General features: G+C 36.4%; 2 protein-coding genes across 2 annotated transcripts in view; one reads left to right on the top strand and one right to left on the bottom strand.

The window, feature by feature from the left end:
• col4a6 (collagen, type IV, alpha 6) overlaps positions 1 to 23,380 on the top strand; it is a 542,265-nt gene that overhangs the window by 354,501 nt on the left and 164,384 nt on the right. The window contains exons 29-30 of the mRNA XM_028815433.2: positions 5,981 to 6,124; positions 16,687 to 16,800. Of these exons, the coding sequence (XP_028671266.1) occupies positions 5,981 to 6,124; positions 16,687 to 16,800 (258 nt within the window). The remainder of the gene's footprint in view (positions 1 to 5,980; positions 6,125 to 16,686; positions 16,801 to 23,380) is intronic.
• LOC127529743 (craniofacial development protein 2-like) overlaps positions 1 to 23,380 on the bottom strand; it is a 928,907-nt gene that overhangs the window by 276,482 nt on the left and 629,045 nt on the right. The gene's annotated exons all lie outside the window — the stretch shown is intronic.

Genomic DNA, 23,380 nt, shown 5'->3' on the forward strand with positions numbered 1-23,380 from the left:
ATAATGTTTCTTCCATGAAGTTGAATCCAACTTTCAATATTATTTCAAAAGTCATGTTGCACAGAAGTCCGTTTATAGGAGATGGACGTCTGAAGCAGAGCTCCGCTAGCAGTGGCTTTATTTTCCCACGTATTTCATATTATTTAGAGGTATCCTGTATTTAACCCGACCAAGGAACTTCCACTACAATATACAAGCACGAGTAACAAGAAGAAAAGTCAGAAAGAACCGGAAAAGAAACTTAAAGCTGTATCAAAGTCTGGACAGACTTCCGGCCTGAGTGCAAGTGCAAGGTATGGCCTCACGGAGACTGACCTGGAACAGGCAGACGAATGCGCAGAATTCCTGGGACCCCGCTCCATTGTATCGTCTCCAGTCGAGAGTGAAAATGGGAGCGAAGGTGCCAGTGATACAGGTCGCGATGGATCGCCGATTTCTGAGGATCATTCGAGACTAGAAAAGGCTCTGCAGGACATGCTCTCATCTACTCATCGCGAGCCCGCAGCACCTACTGTAACAGGGGCTGCATTTCCACTCGCGGAGCACAAAAGCCGAAGCGAACTGTCCGAACTGAAAGAGATGATCGCTACACTGGCCACTACCATGGTTACGGCCATGAATGAGCTTAAGAAAGATAACACGAATGATCTTAAGAAGGTGACCATTTAGCTCAAGAAGGATAACAAAGATAAGGAAACGCGTCTATTTAAACGTTTTGATGTGAACTTTAAAGGCATGTTGGAGAAATTAGTGGAACACATTGAACAAACTAATTCAAAACTGAAAATGCTTGATGACCATATTAATGACGTTTCAGATCAGCTGGAAGACATTAAGCAGGGACTCACGGCTCGAGTGGAAACAGCGGAACAACTGGCATCTAACACCGATGAAAAAGCCACAGCTGCGAACTTGGAATGCAAAAAACTTGGAGACAAACTTGCAGCCCTGGAGGATGGGTGCAGAAGAAATAATATAAGAATTGAGGGTATACCTGAGAAACGAGAAAGCTCAAGCCCAGTGAAATTTGCAGTAGAATTACTGTCTAAAATAATTGAAGATGACTTTAAACTCGATATTGAGATAGCCACGGCTTATCGCACAAAGATACCAAGCGCCTTTAAACCTAGGTCTTTTATTGTCCGCTTCGAGTGACTACGATGTAAGCTTGATGTGATGGCACTTCTCAGACACAAGCAAGAGATTATATTCGAAAATAATCTTATTCATATTTTTTCCGACTTCTCACCATCAACAGCTGCAAAACGCAGATCCTACATCGACATTAAAAAGTTGCTACGGAAAGCCGATATCAAATACAGCCTCTTGTATCCCGCCAAACTGAAAGTGGAAGTTCAAGATCAACATTATATTTTCTTAAGCAAATAAGAAGCTGAAAAAGAATTAAAGAAGCTGTTTCCGACACTTTTTTGAAAGTTAATAAGGAGCCATATTCTATCAAGGCACGGGAAGGACCTATCATCTGCTCTCTGGATCCATGTTTAAAGAGACTGGTATTATAATTATACATCCCTTTTTTTTTTTTTTTTTTTTTTATCTGGACTTTATATGTTTATGTTTTAATCAGAGTTATAGAGTTCTAGACGTGAGTGTGAAAATGTGGAAGTAATTAAAGTAGGATTGGTTTTTTTTTTTTCTTCTTCCTTTTTTTTTTTTTTTTTTTTTTTTATTTTACTATACCTTAAAGTAGACTGTTTAACTTCATACCCTTGGTTTATTGCTTTTTCTACTATTTATACTATTACCATTATACTATTACAGTAGGAATTACCAGGTTTATCCTAGACTAGTTTTTAAAATCATTCCCAGGGTTGTTTCTTTTTTTTTTTCTTTTTTTTTTTTTTTTTAATCTTAATATCTTAACTTAAAAGCGCTGAAGATTATTTCAAGCTTAAATATTGTTAATGAGAACATTTTCGGCAGATAGTATTAAGAATTTAACTGCAAAAGATATCTCTGTTTTAATTCTGTAACGCCGCTGAAGGGTGGGGTTTGTTTTGTTTTGGACGTGCTCTGTCTCTTCGTATGTCAGAGGACTGGAACATCGCGAAGTGGGATCTAGCCTCACGTGGGGAGGCAAAATGGGGGGGGTGGGGGGATAAAGGGGGGGAGAGAAGGAGAGCAGGTTATATCTAATCTATTCTTGTAATTCTTATAATTATAAATATCAATGCAACAATAGGCTAAAATGCAATAACTCATGGGGAATCTTGAAACTAAGACTAAAACTGCCATATTACCAATTAAAACTATAATGACATTAAAAACTCAGAATCAATGTCTCCATGATGGGACAGTTAACTTTGTGAGCTGGAATGTTAAAGGCCTGAATCACGAATTAAAGAGAAAGAAAGTATGCTCTCACCTAACAGGCTTAAACGCTAAAATAGTATTTCTACAGGAGACCCACTTACTAACCAAGGATCAGTTCAGATTACAAAAAGACTGGACTGGCCAAATGTTCCATTCTAGCTTTATAAAGAAAACTAGAGGGGTGGGAATTCTCATACATAGAACAGTTCCATTTGTAGCATCAGAGGTAGTGTCGGACCCTGAAGGGAGATATGTGATGGTCATGGGCAACTTATATAACAGTAAAATGATTTTGATAAATGTTTATGCACCCAATGTTGATGATAAGGAATTCATGCAAAATCTATTTGCATCCATTCCCAATGTGAACACTCATAAAATTATAATGGCTGGGGATTTTAATTGTGTTTTAAATCCACTCTTAGATAGGACTCCTGTGACAGGGGGGACGACATCTAATACTGCAAAGATAATTACACAGTTTTTGAATGACCACAACTTGTCAGACCCCTGGAGGTTTCTTAACCCAAACTCAAGAACATATTCGTTCTACTCACCAGTGCATTATAGCTACTCAAGAATTGATTATTTTTTTATAGATAATAATTTCCTGCCTACAATTAAATCATGCAAATATGACACAATTGTTATCTCTGACCATGCCCCTCTAGTCTTGGAGCTAAAATCATTAACCCCCTCACACTCACCTCGCAGATGGCGTCTTAACCCTCTTTTATTGGCAGACGAGAACTGCACAGAATTTATATCCAAACAAATCAGCTTCTTCCTAGAGACAAACACGTCCACAGAGGTTTCTGCAGGAACACTCTGGGAAACTCTAAAGGCCTTCTTAAGAGGACAGATTATTTCATATCTTTCCCACAGAAATAAATTAGAAACCAAGAAAGTGTCAGAGCTAAGAAATGAAATTACTAGAATAGATGAAGAACAAGCCAGGCGTCCAAGTGAAGCTCTTCACAGGAAAAGGCAGGCCCTACATACAGAACTTAACATCTTAACAACTAAAGAAACTGAACAACTTATTTATAAGTCTAGACAGCATTACTATGAACACGGAGAAAAAGCTAATAAGCTTTTAGCTCAACAAATTCATAAACAAGAAGTTCACAATGCAATACCAGTAATCATCAACAAGAATGGAGAAGAAATCATCGACCATAATTAATAACAATTACTCAAGAACTGATTACTTCTTCATAGATAATAATTTCTTGCTTACTATCAAATCCAATTAGTTTGACACTATTATCATATCTGATCAAGCATCTCTTATTTTTTATAAGTTTCCATCATTAAGCTCAACATACTCATTCCTGGCGTCTTAACTATCGGACATTAGCAGATGAAAATTTTACAGAATTCATTTCTAATCAAACTGATTATTTTTTGAGACTAGTGCATCTTCAGAGGTTTCTGCAGGAACACTCTGGGAAACAATGAAGGCTTAAGAGGAGAAATAATTTTATATCTCTCTTATTAAAACAAACTATAGAGTAGGAAGGCGTCAGAACTGATTACAGAATTTTCTAGAACAGATCATTAATTTGCCAGATTTCCAAGTAAAGTTCTCTATAAGAAATCAGAATTTAATTTCTTGACATCAATAGAAACAGAAAAACTAATGTTTAAATTGTGATATTTTCTAGCTTAACAAATCCACAAGCAGGAAGTTTGAAATGCAATAATCGATTTTACCAACATAACTGGAAATAAAATCAGGGAGCATGAAGTGATGACTGACACATTTAGGTCTTCTTGTTCTTCACCGTGTAAAGAAGATGTGACGCATGCTAAAGGGATTTTCAAAACTAAAAATGCCACAACTCATTATTCAGAATATAAAACAATGTGAAAAACCACTGATACTTTCAGAAACATCAGCTAATAACTCACTCAAAAGACTGAAACCTTCAGGCACAGATGGCTACCTAGTTAAATTTCATAAAATTATTTTTTTTAAATTAGCTTCATTATTATTAGCAAATTTTACGGAAGCTTATGAAAGTTAAACTCTACCCCAAACATTCCGGCAAATATTAATAACTGTTTTTCCAAAGAAAATGTGCTTCGTATAAACTAATTCCTGTATCATCATGTTAAGATACTAGCAGAAGTCAGCTAGAAGAACTGAAAAAGTGCTTCGCTCAGCAATATTACCAGTCCAGAACGGATTTATTAAAGGCAGGCACTCAGCCTCAGACATTCAGTGGCAGTTTAATGAAGTTTACTTGCCCACAAAGTCTAATTTGCCAGATGTGTTACTTTCTTTGGTTGCAGAAACATCCTTTGATGGAGTTGAATGGGATTATTTATTTACTACACTGCACAGATTTGTTGTATCTGCATGGATGAAACTACTTTCCACTAGTCTGAAAGCCTCAGTCTGCATTAATATTACAAACTCATACTAATTCAAATTAGAATATGATACTTGATAAGGGTTCCCTCTATCTTTTGCATTTATATTTACATTTATTTGCTTAGCAGGCGCTTTTATCCAAAGCGACTTACAAAAGTGGTAAACATAATCGAGTAACATTAAGTCAGGTCCTGTTTGTTCAGCAAGTATAACAGGACAGGTAACAAAAGTTGATGCCACAAGTGAGAAGATGTGTTAACTAATAATTTATAGTCATAAATTATAATGGATAAGGCTATAAAGTATCTATCTATCTATCTATCTATCTATCTATCTATCTATCTATCTATCTATTAAACTTAAACAACAAATTAACCAACAATATAAACAGTGGCGTAGCTCGAGTTCATGCCACTCGGGGCTTCAATTTGCCACCCTCCAACGTATCTGAATATGTTAACCTATTTAAATAGAAAATTAAAATGACGTATAGAGAAAAATTAAGATACATTTTGCATAGATTTATTTATATATAGAGAAACAGCAATATTTTCTGCACATATTATTTATAAGCATCAACTAGACAAGAATATAGTACATACGCACTGATAAGCCGTGTTCTGATTATTACTTTAATATAATTACGCTGCGAAAACCAGAACCGGTGTGATGTACAAGGGATAGGTGGGGATGAGCAAGAACACATTCGGATTGTTAACGAAACGAAATTATAAATTGTAAATTAGTTGTTTATCTTCCTAGAAATTATTATCGGTGTAATGTTTCTGTTTATTTTTGTAATTGCCTCATAAATATCAACTGCCATGTCTGATGCCGTCACTGAAGGACCGTCTGAAAATGATTTTTGAAGCATTTGTGGATGAAAATCAGAGAATTTGACTTTTTTCATTCTTGAAGCAGCGCATCTAGCACCAGCACTTTGAAAGCGTGACACAATGTCAAAACCTCAGTATCGAGCAGCCCATCACTACTATTAGGACATAATGAAGGAAGCAGACTACAAAGAATAAGGGAAAAAAATTGGAAAATAGCAAATAACTTAAGCATTTAAAGCTGTAGCAAAAATAGAAATATTTCTAAATGATGTTATAATGTAAAAATCATACTGCTGTGCTGAATCTGAGTTATTGTTAATGCTTTACTGAGAGTTCTTAAAACTAATAGACATTTAATTTCATTTTTAAAAGAAATTAAAAATGGTGTTATTTATTTTCATTGAATTGAGCTGTCTTTTTGCAACTGCAGGTGAAAAAGGACTTCTAGGCATAGCTGGATTTCCAGGAATGACTGGTCCTAATGGACCTCCTGGGTTCATAGGGCTGAAAGGCTACCCTGGACAACCTGGACGGAAAGGCACTGAAGGAGACATTGGCAGAAGGGGAGAAAAAGGTAATAGAACAACATATCTGATCATCAATAAGAATAACAAAGTAGAATAAGGAGGATACTAATTAGAAGAAAAAGTGTAAATAGTGCTATGTTACTGTTATGTAAGAGTTAATTAAAATACAAATTTTGTTCCTAAAAACTTAATTTTTTAGTTGCTGCTAATGAGCAGTACAAGATTTTAAAAAAGCTTTTTTTGTTAGTTTGCTTGTTTTCATTTGCACAGGAGCAAAAGTAGCCGAGTGTTAGGGGAAGCAATTGGAAAGATACTTGTTACTTGCACTTCTTCTTGTTGCTTGTATTCTAAACTAGCATTGGCGAGGCAAGATGAGGCATAGCAGAAAGCTGAAATTGGAAAGTCTGTAAGTAAATAACTGGCATCATAGTGTTGAATAGTTTAACACTAGAATTACCAGAGCCTACGAAAAAACTTGTAGATCCGGCCCACCTTAAATCCGTTCGCACCTCTCCATCAGCGTCTTTAGTACTGTAAATGTGCCGATAAAGACAAGCAGCAAGCAGCCTGCTATTTAATTCCCCCCGCCACCCCCCACTGCCGCAGAATGTGCACAAAGTTCTCCCAGCTCATGCCTTGATTATCTGGGAGTGAAGTGCTGGAGTTTTAGAGTGGAAAGTGGAGTTTTAGAGTGGAAATAATATTTGGAACAAATGCATTTCATGGGTGTTCCGTTTCTATAATAATGTCTGTAAACACATTGTTAAAACAGAAACTTTTTTCATATTTTAGTAGTAAATGACAAAATGTTGGCATAAACTATATAATGTGTGAAGCCTGAAATCCAAAGATCAAATAAACACTTTTACAAAAGCTTCTGTGGCGTAGCGGTAAGATTTGCTGACTTGTAATAAAGAGTCCCCGGTTCAATCTCGACTGTCTCCTATATATTTGCCGTTTTCAGTAGTGAGCTGCTCTTATTGTTAATATTATACAGTACACACATACATTTGGTTTGCATCTGTAACAGACGGTGTACATTTATAGTACTTGTAAAAGTTACCTTTTTTTTTCACTTTTATTCTCTCAATCACGATCACGATACATACTACCACCCTAGGGATCTGATGCTGTTAGTTTTTATTTGAAACTGGGAATAACTGTAGATGTGAGTGGTGTTTTGAGTCAATGGAACTGGACATTCTCTGATATGGAGGGTTAAAAGCTGACACACAAATGCTGGTGAATCTGCCTACTTCGTATCTCACTGTCACTTGATTTTTTTTATTCAGTTTTATTGAGTGTTCCTGCTTATGCTGAATTAGTATCCACCTTACAGTCTATGATGTCAAAGCCTCACTGACAAAAAAAACAGAGACATAGGTATATATAATATTTGGAATAACTCATTTTATGACCTGTATTGTACATTTTGGAAAACATTGTGGCACAGATGCAACATTATTCATATTATTCATATTCATTCATTCGCATGCCTTCTTGTGGTTGTAATCAGTGGCCACGTTCTCTCCACCCTCCCCACCCCCCCGATCTTGCCCAGTCTCCACATTTTGGTGCATGGTGGTGTTTCTTTTCCACTCCAGCACATGCAGAGGAAAGAATAGTACAGAGAGGTCAGTTCCGCACTATATACAATCATCAAATTCAAATGTTAACAGTTCCCACACACCCAAGGACCGTCCTTCCTACATTTATGACATGTGTACCTGTTGCAATGTACACACTTCTCTCTATGCTGTGCTTACTATTAAATTGAAGGGGCACGTGTCACTGACTGAGTTTGTTTTCCTGGGGGAAGCGGCGGTCTTAGAACAGAAGCTTGTCGATGTTACATCCTCTTTATCATCGCCTTTTCTTGTAAGAAGCGATGGTGAAGTTCCTCTGCAAGGTGAGCAAAGAACACTCTTCTTTTCTCAGTGTACCCTGTGCATGCCTTGCACAGCACAAGCGTGTCGATCGTCTCCAAGTCAAGCTTGTTATAGCACAAGCAACCGGCCACCTGAGTGCTCCTGCTCGTACTGAATAAGCTCATGTCAAGGCAGCACCAGAGAAAAAACAGAAACAGATAAATATATGTGACATTTTGAAGAAATCATTTGATGACCTGAATAGTACCAATCACTTTTGTTAACAGTTATTGCATTCTGATTATTGGGTTACATTTTGTAGTTGTTAGCTTTGGGTTTCCTTTTTGGCAAATCCATTACACGTTATTTTTGCCTTTTCCTTGTCTTTTCTTTATCTTGGAAGATTACCTAAATAAATTATTTATAAACATTCTTTGGTTGGTTGTATATATCAAGCCTGAGGTTTACAGCCTTCTTCTCCCTTGAAGGGCAGCTTTAGTATTTATGTGTATTTAGAACATTTCAGTTTGGACAACGCCATTTTGGGTCTTTATTATCTTTAGGCAGGATAATGAAGATCCTAGTCTGGCTTATTGGTCTTTTTTTCACCATGGTTGTTTATTGTATCACTGTAGTAAATAGAGCAAACAACTTATAAATTCATAACTTAAACAATAAAGGATGACTAATCAACAAAACAACACTTGTAGAAAGAACATACAAACAGAATTTACAGACTAATATGTACAAGTCAACAAAATAATAAATAAAGGGAGATGAAACATGATCTAGGAATAAAACCATGGCTATCCCATAACAGAAAGAGTTCTCTCACCTTATGATCTTTATCTGCCTTACCCTTCAGCCCCAAGAAAGTAACATTCCACGTCCCATGAGTCAGTTTGAGTGTTTAGGTTCTAGTCCACCATAACCTCTGCTTTTGACCACCACCCAGGTCACGTTATACACAGCCCCATTCCTCCAGCAAGTGTTGGGCCCACAGGTGGGTAGTCACACGTTTAGAGTTCAGGCTATTCCTGGCCACCGTGCACTCGCCTGCAGACACTCCCCCCAGGCCTGGCTCCAGGCAGAGGCCCAAGTAACCCCACAACAGGTGGGATACTCTTTTTATATTTGTGACTCTGCGTAATTAGGGGCTGTGAATCGTTTTATGTCTCACCTTTAATCTGGGACCAATTTGCCTTGGGAGGCCCCGCCAGGAGCTTTTGCTCCAGACAACATATCTCCCAGGATCACAGGAGCATGTAAACCTCTCCATCATGATAAGGTGTCAATATATCATAATTAATTAATAATTACTATTAATTATACAGAAAACATATAATAATTATAAGTTTACATGTTGGTCATGTTGGTTTGCATGACAGTATGATGTGGAAGATAACTGTAATGTCTGTTCACAAGCTTCACACATTCGCTTTGCTTACAACACCAGCTGTTCCAGTTGGCTTATTGTGGTTATCAGCTGCTACTTAGGTTCAAAAGAATTTTAAGATTTGTAAATTATTTTTCATAGCACGCAGCATGTTCTGTCTATCAACTCCGGTGCATTGCCACCAAGGAAGGCATTATAAATTAATGAGTGCCTGTGATAGCTTGTCCCCATATTTGCATGTATGTCTTTTCGCTATGAGTGGAAAAAAGAGAGACCAATTTTGTCAATGCCATTCCAGATCAGTTGGATTAGGTTAACTAAGGGATCTGAGGGTATTTCACTCTGCATACAACTGCCCAAAGGATACCATCCAAACAATACTGGATATAATCAAAGAGTTTAATGGTTAATTTAGCGTTCCCAGCACTGTTTAAAATTGCTAAAATTTTATGCCAAGTTGTCTGTTCAACAGCAGCTTCTGAGAATGTTTTTCCAAGCTCAGTTTAAGTGCAAAAAAAAATCAATTTGGACAAGAATGGCTCTGATCTTCTGCTTCTATAAAGAAAAGATATTCCTATTGAGAAAGATTAGGTCATTCCATTCTATTAAAACTTGTAATCCAAATGGAACATTTTACTGTAAAGCTGCAAAATTTATTTTGTTTTTATTACTAAGACATCTTAATAAATATAACAGTTATAAAATAATTTTTCATTGTACTACAGGGTTTTTTGTCCTTGTTAAAAGACCAATGTCCAAAAAAAAAAAAAAATTGAAGCAATTATGATCGATGGTATAGATGATCAGTTCTAGTGCCTTCCCAAATATTTATTCTACAGTAAGCAGATGAAGAAAATTTGATTTGCTATGATGTGAACTCATTGGTATTTCATGAGTAGATGAGCATTATTTTATTTGTTATTTTGTCTTTTTAAAATGTGTTTTATTAATTAACACTAGAATTACCAAATCTTACGAAATAACTTGTAAATCCGGCCTACCTTAAATCCACTTGCACCTCTCCGTCAGCGTCTTTTGTCTTGTAAATGTGTTGATAAGCCCAAGCAGCAAGCAGCCTACTATCCCAACCTCCCACTGCTGCAGAAAGTGCAAAGACCTCTCTCAGCTCAAGCCTTGTTTATCAGGGAGTCAGGTACCTACAGCTGTATAAGCTAAAAAAATATATTATTATTTGGAACACATACTGTACAATTCATGTGTGTTCCGTGTCTACAAAGATCTATGTAAGTGTAGGATGACAGGAAATGAAAGAAATGTTGAACACATACTTAAAAGACAAACTTTTTCCAATTTTTAGTACTAACAACAAAATTTTGACATGAAGTGTATAATGTGTGAAGACTGAAGTCAAAATATCAAGTAAGCACTTTCACAAAAGGTACAAATATAACAGAACAAGTACGCTTTTATTCAAGACTATAATTGGAGAAAAAGAAATCGGGTTAGTGTGGCTTGGTGTTGTGACTTCTTTGGTACTACAGCGGTAGTACTACTATTCAAAAGGTCTCAGATTCGAGCCTTTCCGTGTCCCAAAATAAATATTTTGAGCAGTGAGCTGCTCTTATTGTTACTATTATACAATAAAAACATATATTTGATTTGAGCCTGTAACAGCCGGTGTAAATGTATGGTACTTGTAAAGGTTAGCATTTTTTTTTTTATTCAGTTTTATTCTCTCGGTCGCATTCATGCTTGCCCCGATCTGACACTGCTGTTTTCAAATAAAGACGTGCTATAACAGAGGTGAACTTAGATGAGGACAAGGGTTCTACATCGGCGATAGAGAACACAAGCACCCCCCCACCTCCCGCAAGAAATGTCCACTCACATATAAGAACAACGCAGCTGAACCAGGCGTAAAGGTGAAAGATTACACCATTTGGATGCACCAAGAGGACAGGCGTCATTCTGCCAATCAGTCTGCCCCACACCCTTCCTCCAATCGAAGCTGCATGGCTTATAGAGCTCACAAACATATCATGTAAAGTCCTGTTTGTGATTATGTTTTGTGATGGTCTTTACATAAGAAACATTTATATGTTACTTATATAAAAGCCAGATCGAATGTTATTTACCTTGATTTATTTATGTATCTTCCTACAGCATAAAGTCACAAGTAGACTGCAGAGCTTCCTGTGTTTGATCGACATAGGCCTGCTGAAAAGTACATTTGTACTGAAGTGACTTCAGCTGCTTAACAACTTAAGAAAATTAGAAATCTTATCAAAAAGAACAACACGCGTTTGGCATTTGCCATTCTTCAGAAATCAATCTGCATGGAAACAGAAAACATACTTATATAGCATACAGTATTTTTGGCTGTTCCTGTAAATTTATCTGACCAACAGTTTTGGCTTTTGATACGTTACAGAAGGCAGCAGTAATAAATATGAATTTCACCTAGAGTATGTTACATGCACATGGTAAGGTTTTACATGTATACAAGGTTTTTCACTGAAATGAGACAGATTTTAGTTCAAGTGCTAAGTGCTATGCATTTAATAATTCAACCACTTCATGGTAGCCAGGTCTGTTGTAAAGACTGCAGTACTGTTAGTAGTATCATAGTAAGGTAATGGCTTAAAGCCATAGGACTTATGCGTACAATGGAAACACTTTGATAAGTATGAAGTGACCCACTGGGCTGCTTTGAGCAGCTGTTTAAAGCTGATCCTCTGGCTAGGACATCTCTGGAACACCAGTTCTTTAGGCTGATCCTCCAATTAGCTGTGAAACCCAGTCTCACTGAGATTGCACAGGTGGTGAACCAGCTGAGGATAGGGAAGGCTGCAGGGATCTGTGGTATCAGGGGTGAACTTCTACAGGCTGGTGGTAAGGCTGTCCTCTTGGGATTGTAAGCAATCTTTGCTTCCATTTGGGAAATGGGCATCATTCCAACTGACTGGAAAATGGGACTTGTTGTCCCTATCTGGAAAGGGAAGGGTGATTGCCTGGATTGAGGCAACTGCAGGGGGATAACACTGCTCTCAGTGCCGGGTAAGGTCATTGCTAGGGTCATCCTCAGTAGGGTCCATAATCACTTGCTCACTTACCAGTGACTGGAACAGTCTGGTTTTACGCCTGAGAAGTATACCATTGACTGCATCCTGGCACTTAGGGTTCTCATGGAGCACAAATGCAAATGTCAGCAAAGATTCTTTGCAGCCTTTATCGATTTTCATAAAACATTCAACTCAGTTTAGCTTCCCTCTAGGATGTCCTGAGACTTAGTGGGATCCCCCCAAAGTTGCTGTATATTTTTGCCGGTTTGTACGCTGGTACTGTGAACACTGTGCAGAGTGGAGGCACAAAATACTGCGTTTTTCCCAGTTGATTCTGGGGTTCGTTAGGGATATTTTCTTGCTTCTACTCTGTTCAATGCTTTCATGGACTGGGTGTTGGGCAGGGTCTTAGGGTCAAGCATCTGTGGGGCATCTGTCGGTGAAAAAAGATTCATTGATCTTGACTTTGCCAATGACGCTGTGATTTTCATGGAGTCAATAGAGGCTCTGATCAGGGCCCTAGAGAGACTGAGTGTCTGAGCTTACAAGTGTCCTGGATAAAAAACAAGATCAAGACCTTTACTGACCTCTTGGGGCAAAGCCACCAGCAGTGTGTCTGTCTATGGAAAGAGTATCGACCTTGTTGAGAGATTTACTTACCTCGGCAGAGACAGTCATGTCTCTGACGACTCTTCCTATGAAGTCAATAGATGGACTGGGAGTGCATGGGGGTCATGAGGTTGCTGTAAAGGGGTGTGTGGCTCTCCTGATATCTTTGTAAAAGGACAAAGGTCCAAGTCTTTAGAGTCCTGGTGCTTCCTATTTTGCTATATGGTTGGAGGTGAATTTTCAAAATTACAGCGCTTTATAAGGATTAGGTAGTCAGTATTAAAAAGGAGGCATCTTCTAATTATCAAAAAAATGTCAAAGTTTGAGGTAACAGCTGCACCCCTTTAGACTTAAACAGAGTAGTGGCAGCCAAAGCAAAATCATTTTGATGAAAGCAAAAAGATTGCATATCTCGTCCCTTATTTATTTATTGTTTGTTTGTTTTTTGTTGGCTTTTTCTTGGTTACTTCCTTGCTATTGTTTTGTTTTTATTTTGTACTATTAATTTAGCTAAATGTTGTGGTCTATATTTTCCGGGGCTAAGGTTTCTAGTTGAATTAATGAATTAATGAATTTTGTTTTCAAATTATTGTTTTGAATTTTGTTTTTGGAATTCATCATTGAGTTTATTGTATTAAATTAACTAAAGTGTAGTTCTCAATACTGTGTTTTATTGGTTTTGGCATTCCCATTTCAGGTTCCTTCATCACAAATTTATCCAATTTAATCCCCTTAAGCCTTTGTTCATATTTCATAAGCCTTACATAAAAAAAAACAGATAATTCTTTTCTGATTTTTTAGCTGGTTGATGCAATCTATTTAATCAAAAACTACCCAGAAAAATAGAGATAGTTACACAAAAAGACATCTTAATACATAATTCGCCAGTCTCCTCACTCACTCACGTTCGTCCGAAGCCGAATGCGCAGTCGCCTTCTGCGCAGCTGCCCGAAAAACCTTACGAGACCGACATCGCGGCAGGCGGCGGATTTACGGCCGTGAAAATTCAAAGAGAAAGGCGACTACGGCCGCGAAAATTCAAAGAGAAAGGCGACTTTGATTAAAGCTCTAGAGGCCTGAAAGGCGATTTCGACTACAGCGCGAGGCCTAATTATGCATTCATTCAATACACCTATATCGGGTTTGTGGTGCTTATACTTATTATATATTATACTATTCTACTCGTGCCCGTTTCATCTTATGTTGTCAAAACAGGCTCTTTGTCTAGTATAAATATAAAAAAACACAATGACCACAAATGGCACACTCTGGATAAGTTGAGCACAGTCCAGATAAAGCTGCGTTTATTGCTAAACACTGACAAAGCAATTGTCCTGAAAAAAATCAGTATACTTCACGTTACTTTGAGCTGGACCAGGCTGAATTTAAGAAAATCATAATCTATTCACCACTATTCCAAATATGATATTATTGCTGCAGTTCTGGTGCTCTGTTAGGTGAATGACTAACCAGATGAGAACTTGTGTTCATGCAAATACTGTTTTTTTTTCCTTTTTGTATACACAAGCCCAAAGTCACCTTGGTTTTCCAGTAGCTGAATTTTTAATCAAAAAACAGTGCTAACTGCAGCACTTTACTCTCATTTCTATTTGAATATTCTTACATCAATTCTAGTTAGGGAAATCAGCCACAGAGGTATCTGATTGGACAGAGATGTTCAGGAATCCATTCCACTTACAGATATTGTGCATGATGTATTTTTACTCAAAATTAATGTTCACTGTAAAACAGGTTATGTTCTATGTACTATGCTGTATGTATGAGGAAGGATTTAAACGTTTCAGGAATTGTTTAAAAAAGTATTGGACAACTTATGGCAATTCCCTTTTAGTCACTGTCAAAATACTCCTTTTGAGATGCAATACACTTGTCCCAGCACTTTTTCCATTCCTTGAAACATTTCCTGTGCTCATCTTTTGTTGCTGTGTTGAGCATCTCCGTGGATTTTTTTCCTGGATTTCTAACACCCCAGCGAATTGTCTTCCGTTCAATGGCAATTTTAAATTCCTGGAACAAAAAGGAGTCACAGGGATTCAGATCTGGCAGATATAGGAGGTGTGAGGCAGCAACCACATTGTTTTTAGTCAAAAACTCTTTGACAACACAGTATGCGCAGGTGTGCAGTCCTGTTGCAAAATACAGTTTTCCATTCGCCATTGCTTCAAACTTTTTTCCACTCATGCTTTCCGGCAGACTACTCAACAGTTAAGTGTAATGTTATGTGGTCGGGCAGTAGAAGGACAGACTGGAATTAGTCAAAAATTTGGGATGCCAACTGCACCATCCCTTTTAATTGTCACAAGAAGAAATAAACAGAAAGTAAAAGTAACAAAAAAAAAAAGCGCTAATGCACTGTTCTCGATCAGGGATTCCTCCTTTTTTGTAGTTTTAAGAAAGTCTTGTCCTCCGCCGTGCAGCTGATTCGGGTCTTCCAGCAAAACACACCTCTTTTTTAATTGGCACATCTTTTATAGCAAAACTTTTGGAAGGGGCAGGGCTAAGTGCCCCTTCTGGGAGACTTCTCAGAGCTGTGAGAGAAGAAAAAAACAGGACAAAGTCAGTGGTAGCCCCTTATCTCGTCTAGGTGGGTCATTACATACCTTTCCCCAGCCCTTTGAGAAGTCCACTGACGCCCATGTGTGACAGTTGCTTATTAACAGACAAGTCTGTTCATGGGGAAACTCTTTACTAACGTGTCCATTAAAGCTGAAAAATATGGTCATCATTGTCTTAATGTTTAATATAACCTGGCAGGCTTTTTTCAATGTGTTGAAAAGAAAATTGCTGAACTCATGTGCATGGTTGTAGAATAAATGTCAGAAATATATACTCAAACAACTCAACATAATGCCATTTGGCAGACTGTTTGGTAAGACTATAGGCATAGTACTCATTGGCATAGTCGATAACAATACGCTACTCCCATGTTATTGACATTTTTGGGTCACCCCCTTGTAGGAACAGTATGTAGTATGTTAAAAGCTTAAATATTGAAGGGAGTTTGTTGGCAATGATAAAGTGTGCTTTATGTTTAAATAAAACAAAGAGTACATTCATTTAACAGTGCAGATAATGAAGTGTAAGAATATGTCATATTTAAGGATTTTGCAAGCACTCTTTATGTTGCTATGCAACCCGCACTGTCAGAAACATAATTCTTCTTGTAGGTGTGAGGCTGCACACCAGAGCACATGACTTCAGCTTCTGAACTTAACACCTAGCGTTTAATAAGAAAGTACAGTCAAGTACAACATTAAATCATCCCCAGGCAAATTATTACTGAAGAACTTGCCACAGAGAAATGATGAATCTGACTACAACTTATACATAATTGAATATATGTCTGTCTTTTCAAAGTCTAAGATCTCAAGATTTTGTAGTAGAATGCTAATGTCAGTTATATCAACAACTATACTTTAAACGATTTTAAGCATGTCCTGCATGATGAGATTATGAAATATATGGTTGAAAATAAAACCTTTGAGGATCTTTATTTAAACTGTAAATAAAGAATTACAATTAAAGGTTAGTTTAATGGGAATAGACGAGCATATTTCCTTAAACAGGGCTTTAGTGATGCCATTAAAAAAAGAATACTGCTTTAGTATGAAAATATCAGTTAACTGAGATCCATGACAAATTTTATTTTGTCAACTGTCTATTTTTTTTTTCTTTTTGTATTTATTATGTAGGTGATAAAGGAGAAGATGGTCTACCTGGTCCTTTCTTATTTTTTCATGGTATGCCTAAAGGTGAAAAAGGAAACAGAGGAACACCTGGATCACCAGGATTTATTGGGTCCCGAGGTATGACATTTTGGCTTTCAATTATGGAAAGATCACTTAGTACCTACATATATGATGTAAGCACAGAGGAGAGCGAGTCAGCTAAAAATTTGGGTTCCCAGCATGGAAACCCTGTTTAATGATGGTAATAGTCAAAGTTAAAGAAAACAACACATGAGGGCGCAAAGCTACCATTTCTGCCATGAGCAAAAAGTAAGAGAGGGAAAAAAAATTCAAGTGGTAGCTCCGTCTTTCTCAGTCGCAGGTCCTAAAGTAAACGTCTACTTCCAGTGCCTACTTTGGTTTTTTGGTTCTGGCTGGAGTCCCTCTAATCTGCAGATGCAAAAAGTGACTGAGTTAGCAACAGTGCCTCCTCTCTATCTGAGGTGGTGTTGCCTTCCTGACAGGAGTCCTGAAGATGTCCCCTATGTGTACGTGTACTACAATGTACAATATACATATATTTTTACTTTCACCATTACTAGTATTTCTATTTACTGTTGCTGGAGTATGTGAATTTCCCCTTGGAATTAATAAAGTATCTATCTATCTATGTATCTATTTTTACTTTCACTATTACTAGTATTTCTATTTACATTAATCTGCTTTTTAGATTAAACTGTCAGTTATTTTTAATTCAGCTGTCATTTTGTACTTTAAAATCCTGAGTATTTTGACTACAGATATGTGAGTGTAAAACTACAAGTAAGATTAATTAAGTTTATGCAACCAAAGCACTTCTATTTAATAATGCCAACAAAAGCTTTAAAACAAATGGAAAGTGTAATGTTAACAGTAAGATCCGATTTACATGACTAAGTTCATACGAAGTGTGCAACAAGTAAAAAATAAATGGAGCCTCATCTGTGTGACTGTTGTTTTTTGCTAAAATAAACATTAGTAAAGCAACAAATGAACAGAAAAATTGTGTCTGAATAGAGAGTTGTACTTACTAAGATGCAGAACAGATAGGTGTTACTGATATGCTTGCTCCACAAATCGACTGGGAGCCATCCAATTTACCCGAAGGCTGGTGGTATTTCCAGCAGCTCATGAAGTTTGTGTTTAGAAAACTGCTAAGAAATACGACTCGTATGGAAAATGCAGCCACCTCCTCTTATGAGTCAAAGAAAAAGTTATTATAAATAATTTAAATTAATAAGAACATCCTTGTCAAGTTATGAAATTAAGGTATTACAAATATACTATAATACATTTTCAGAGTACATCTTGCTTAACGCTAACCCCATATTGATTCATTAAAGGTGCCATGAAAAAATACAGGATGCTGGCAAGACCACTGAAAATTTCTTAATTGTACTATATAGGTTTATATTTTTTATTAATGTCTAACATTGCATAATTTTAATCCAGTCCATTTTACATGTAAGTAGTCAAAAACTGAAATTCCCAAGCAGGAATTTACTGACCAGCTTAGTTAGCCTGAGAAAGTATGAGTGGCTAGTACATGTCAAGTTGTATTATTTTAAACAAGACTCACATCTATATTTGGTTTATTATTTTTGGCATATTGTCTAAAACACCTAATTAAAAGTGTAACTTTCTACTAATCGTTTACTCCATCTAATTGTCTGGAGGTTACAGATATAAAAGGAAGGGGGAAGTACTAAACTACAAAATCTGACAGAAAGAACTTTATGAGATAGAAGATTAGGTAGAACTTTATGTGTTCTCAGGGGGGAATTTGGCTTTTTACAAGGCTCACTTAAGGCGGGTTTTAAATTTTGAATAAATTATCAAAGTAAAATCTTCATTCCAGGATACACAAGTCTGAAAAAAATTATTAAAATGTTTCATTACCTTCATTACTATTCATGTACTATTTATGTAATATTCCTAATATTCCATTGCATCCCCTTCTGCCTACAGAACACTTTTTGTTCCTTGTTTGCTATGGGGTGTGTCAATTATTCCACAGAGATGCACATCAGTTCTCAGTATAATGGCAGGCTTTTTTTTGAGTTTGTTGACTGTGAATCTCTATTCCTTTTTTTAGCTGTATTAAGATTATAGATTGTATATTTGACACACTCAAAATTATGTAACAGGGAATGGTCTAAATTAGGAAAGCCAGCAAAAAATTATGAGTTAAAGACATCCGTCGGCTGCCTCCATATGTTAACAATACTAAATGTAAGATGCATGGTTATCATAGACCTCATGTTATTGCCACCTACAAGTCTGTTATTGACAACAGCAGCTCTCTCTGTTATCCAAGCCATAAGCTGTTATGTGTGTTGAGGGAATGGGGTTGTCGTTTGTTTTTACTATATTTATTTATTTATTTATTTTTGGGAGTGTATGTAAAATTAAAATTTTCACTTAGATAGATAGATAGATAGGGACAATATCTATCTATCTATCTATCTATCTATCTATCTATCTATCTATCTATCTACAGTATCTAAGGCTGATAGACACCTTTCAATTATTAATTACTTTTTAATAAAATTTATTTTGTTTAGTCTCTGTGAAGATCTAATGTTCAGCCTTGAATACAGTATTAACAAATTCTGCAGTTTTTCTGGATTTTCCCCATGTTAGTCAAGCTATTCATGACATGATTCTGTTCTACATAACCATCTAAACCAACTTAAAATGACTCTGCTGCTCTGGACATTTTATTATACACAACACAGCCCCTATCTACTCTTTAACCTTTAAGTAATTAAATTGGAAATATATTCTGATAATATTTCTGACGAGGTATTTTTTTGTTCTGCTTTGTCATATGTTTATGATGTAAAAGAGCATTTTCCTGATACCTGTAAATACAATCACATTTAATTTAATGATCTTACAATTAGAACGTTCTATCTGTCAGTCATAGTTTTAGAATGTTGAGCTTTAAAATATTTAACTCTGCATTAATTAGACTTACATAATCCTTTTTCTTTAATGTTCATACAAATGATGTAGCTCAAAGTGTTTTACATGATGAAGAAAGAGAAAAAAGACAAAATAAATAAGAAAATAGAATTAGGGAACACTAATTAACATAGAATAAAAGTAAGGTCCGATGGCCAGGGAGGACAGAAAAAAAAAAAAATTCCAGACGACTGGAGAGAAAAAAAAAATCTGCAGGGATGGAGAAAGTTCTGCCCTCGGTAATATCACAGGATCAAACTGGATTTATTAAAGGCCGACATCTATCTTCCAATCTCCAACGCTTGTTTAATATTATATATTCACCAGCAAAATCAAACACCCCAGAGATATTACTATCATTAGACGCAGAAAAGGCATTTGACATGATCGAATGGAATTACCTTTTCACTGCATTGGAGAAATTTGGGTTTGGCCCGAATATTTGTCATGGATCAAACTACTGTATACCAATCCAGAAGCTTCAGTTTGTATTAATAACATTTGCTCAGACTACTTTAAGCTAGAACGTGGCACCAGACAAGGATGTCCCTTGTCACCACTGCTGTTTGCAATCGCCATTGAACCACTGGCGGTTCACTGCCAAAATTCTTATCAGATAAATGGGATTGTCAGAGAAGGACTGGAACAGAAAATTTCTCTATATGCAGATGATATGGTTTTATATATATCAGACCCAGAAAACACTGTCCCTGCAGTTCTAACAGCACTAACAGAATTTCAAAAGATTTCTGGTCTTAAAATTAATCTGAATAAAAGTATACTCTTTCCAGTGAATTCACAAGCATATAATATTAGATTGGACACCCTACCTTTTACCATAGCAGATCAGTTTAAATACCTAGGGGTAAATATCACAAGTAAACATAAAGCTCTTTATCAACAAAATTTTGCCGTCTGTATGGAAAAATTAAGCAAGACCTGGATAGATGGTCAACCCTTCATCTCACTCTAGCCAGAAGAATTAATACTGTTAAGATGAATATCCTTCCTAAACTTTTTTTTTTATTTCAAAACATTCCAATATATATCAATAAATTGTTTTTTAAACAGTTAGATTCAACAATAACCTCATTCATTTGGAACTCAAAACAGCCATGTATCCGAAGAGCGACCCTACAAAGACCTCAGGCAGAAGGTGGCATGGCTTTACCTAATTTTCAGTTTTATTACTGGGCAGCAAACATACAAGCCATAAAAACCTGGACAAAAATAAATGAACATACACAGGCTTGGTCGGCAATAGAAATAAATTCCTGTAGTACTTCTTTATACTCCCTGCTCTGCTCTCCAATAAATACAAGTTGTCGCAAATATACTAATAACCCAATTGTGCTTTACTCACTTAGAATATGGAACCAAATTAAAAAGCATTTTAAGATGGAAAATCTTTTATCGGTGGCACCTCTGCAAGAAAACCACCTCTTTCAACCCTCACAAACATCCAGTTTTTAATACTTGGAAAAGTTTTGGGATTAAAATGCTCAGAGATCTTTATATAGACAACATATTTGCATCTTTTGAACAATTACGTTCAAAATTCAACCTCCCAGCTACATATTTCTTTCACTATCTTCAAATTAGAAATTTTGTTAAACAGAAATTGCCCGATTTTCCCCACCTTGCACCCTCCACAATGCTGGAAAAAATACTGCTCATTGCTGAGGAATTAAACACCATTTCCGCATTATATAAAATCCTATTAGAGTCCCTACCTTTCAAACATCCAAGAGGACTTTGGGAAGAAGATCTCTTAATCAATATATCAGAAAAGGAGTGGAAGGTAGCAAAGCAGAGAATTCACTCGAGCTCCATATGCGCAAAGCACAGAATTATTCAACTAAAAGTTATGTATCGAGCTCATCTCACTCACTTAAAACTGTCCAAAATGTTTCCAGGGCAAGATCCAACCTACGAACGCTGCAACCAAGCTCCTGCCTCACTGAGTCACATGTTCTGGGTCTGCACCAAATTAACATCATTTTGGACAAAAATTTTTAAGTGCCTTTCAGACAGCCTTGGGGTCACAATCCCTCCTAACCCATTAATAGCTGTGTTTGGTGTTCTTCCAGACAGACTTGAAGTGGAAAAGGACAAGCAAACGGTGATTGCATTCACTACACTTTTGGCACACAGACTCATTCTGTTAAATTGGAAGAATCCTAACTCTCCTCTGATAAGTCAGTGGGAAACCGATGTTTTATATTATTTGAAATTGGAAAAAATAAAATTCTCAGTTAGAGGATCTGTACAAAATTTTTTCAAAACCTGGCAGGATCTGATCAATATTATTTTAGAATAAGAGAAACAACCATTACCACATTTAAGTCCCTTCTCTATCTCTTATTTACATAGATATTTATTTCTCCCTTTCCTTTGCTTAATGTTGTCTTATTAAAAAGCCCAAAGCAATTCTCCTTTGGCTAAGCTCTCCTTCTCAGGGGTGGGGTTTGATTTGTTTTTAATTTGTTTGGTTATAAATTGATATGTTTGTATGGAATGATTACAATAAAAATTAATAAAATATAAAAAAAAAAAAGATTATTTTTCTTCAGGAGGGGTTTAACTACAGCAGTCTTAAGACAGTCTGGGAAGACCCCCGTATCTAATGACAAGTTTACTATGTCAAGAATACTAATAATTAGCAAGCCAGATACTTCTTTGAAAAAATTTTTTGGTATTGGGTCAAGGACGCAGGTGGATGGTCTCAGATGAGAAATTATTTTATATAAATCAGGTAAATCTATCCTGGTGAAAGAATTTAACTTCTTAAACTTCTTCTGGAGTACCAGGGTTTAAGAGGATCAATATTGGGGAGATGTACTATATTATTTCTAATATCATTAATTTTTTGATTAAAAAATACAGCAAAAGCCTCAAGTTTCACTGGAAGTTTTTTGGAGGTATTCCATTGAGTGACCTGGGTTTAGCAGATGATCAATTTTAGAGAATAAGACTCTGGGATTACTAGCATTGTTATTTATAATTCTAGAGAAATAACACCGCCTCTCAAGATGGACTATGTTGTTGTATTCTGTTATTTTAACCTTCAATATCTCATAGTGGATAATCAGTTTAGTTTTTTTTCCATTTACACTCAGCTCTCCGGCACGTTCTCTTTAGATCAGACACTCTTTGAGTCTTCCATGGTATAATAGTGCTAAAAGAGTTACCAGTGGAGGCTCTGGTAAAATCTATTTATTCTAGTAGTGTTCGTGTGTATTTCAGTTGATTGGGTCAGCACTTTTTAAAAAGTCAAGGAAAATTCAGTATTGGGACTTCCAAAAGCTGACTTTATTGATAATTATTCAGGATAAATTGTTCAACCATATCAAATACAATATTTAGAATTAACAATAATAATGATGAGTCAATTGAATTCAGGAAGTGCACTAAGAAAATTAATTTAATAAGCATACTGATCAGGGAATGATTGTACAGTATGTGTTACGCAACTATGAAATGTCCACTCCTATATTATACAGTATATATTTATTAATTCTGTGGTGGGCTGGCACCCTGCCCAGGATTTGTTCCCTGCCTTGCGCCCTGTGTTGGCTGGGATTGGCTCTAGCAGACCCCCTGTGACCCTGTAGTTAGTATATAGCGGGTTGGATAATGGATGGATGGATATTTATTAATTAAAGAGAAATATAATGTGGATGAACATGTTTGTTTGTAATAAACAAAAAAT

The sequence above is a fragment of the Erpetoichthys calabaricus genome, chromosome 12, assembly GCF_900747795.2.
Source record: "Erpetoichthys calabaricus chromosome 12, fErpCal1.3, whole genome shotgun sequence".
Taxonomy (NCBI): domain Eukaryota; kingdom Metazoa; phylum Chordata; class Cladistia; order Polypteriformes; family Polypteridae; genus Erpetoichthys; species Erpetoichthys calabaricus.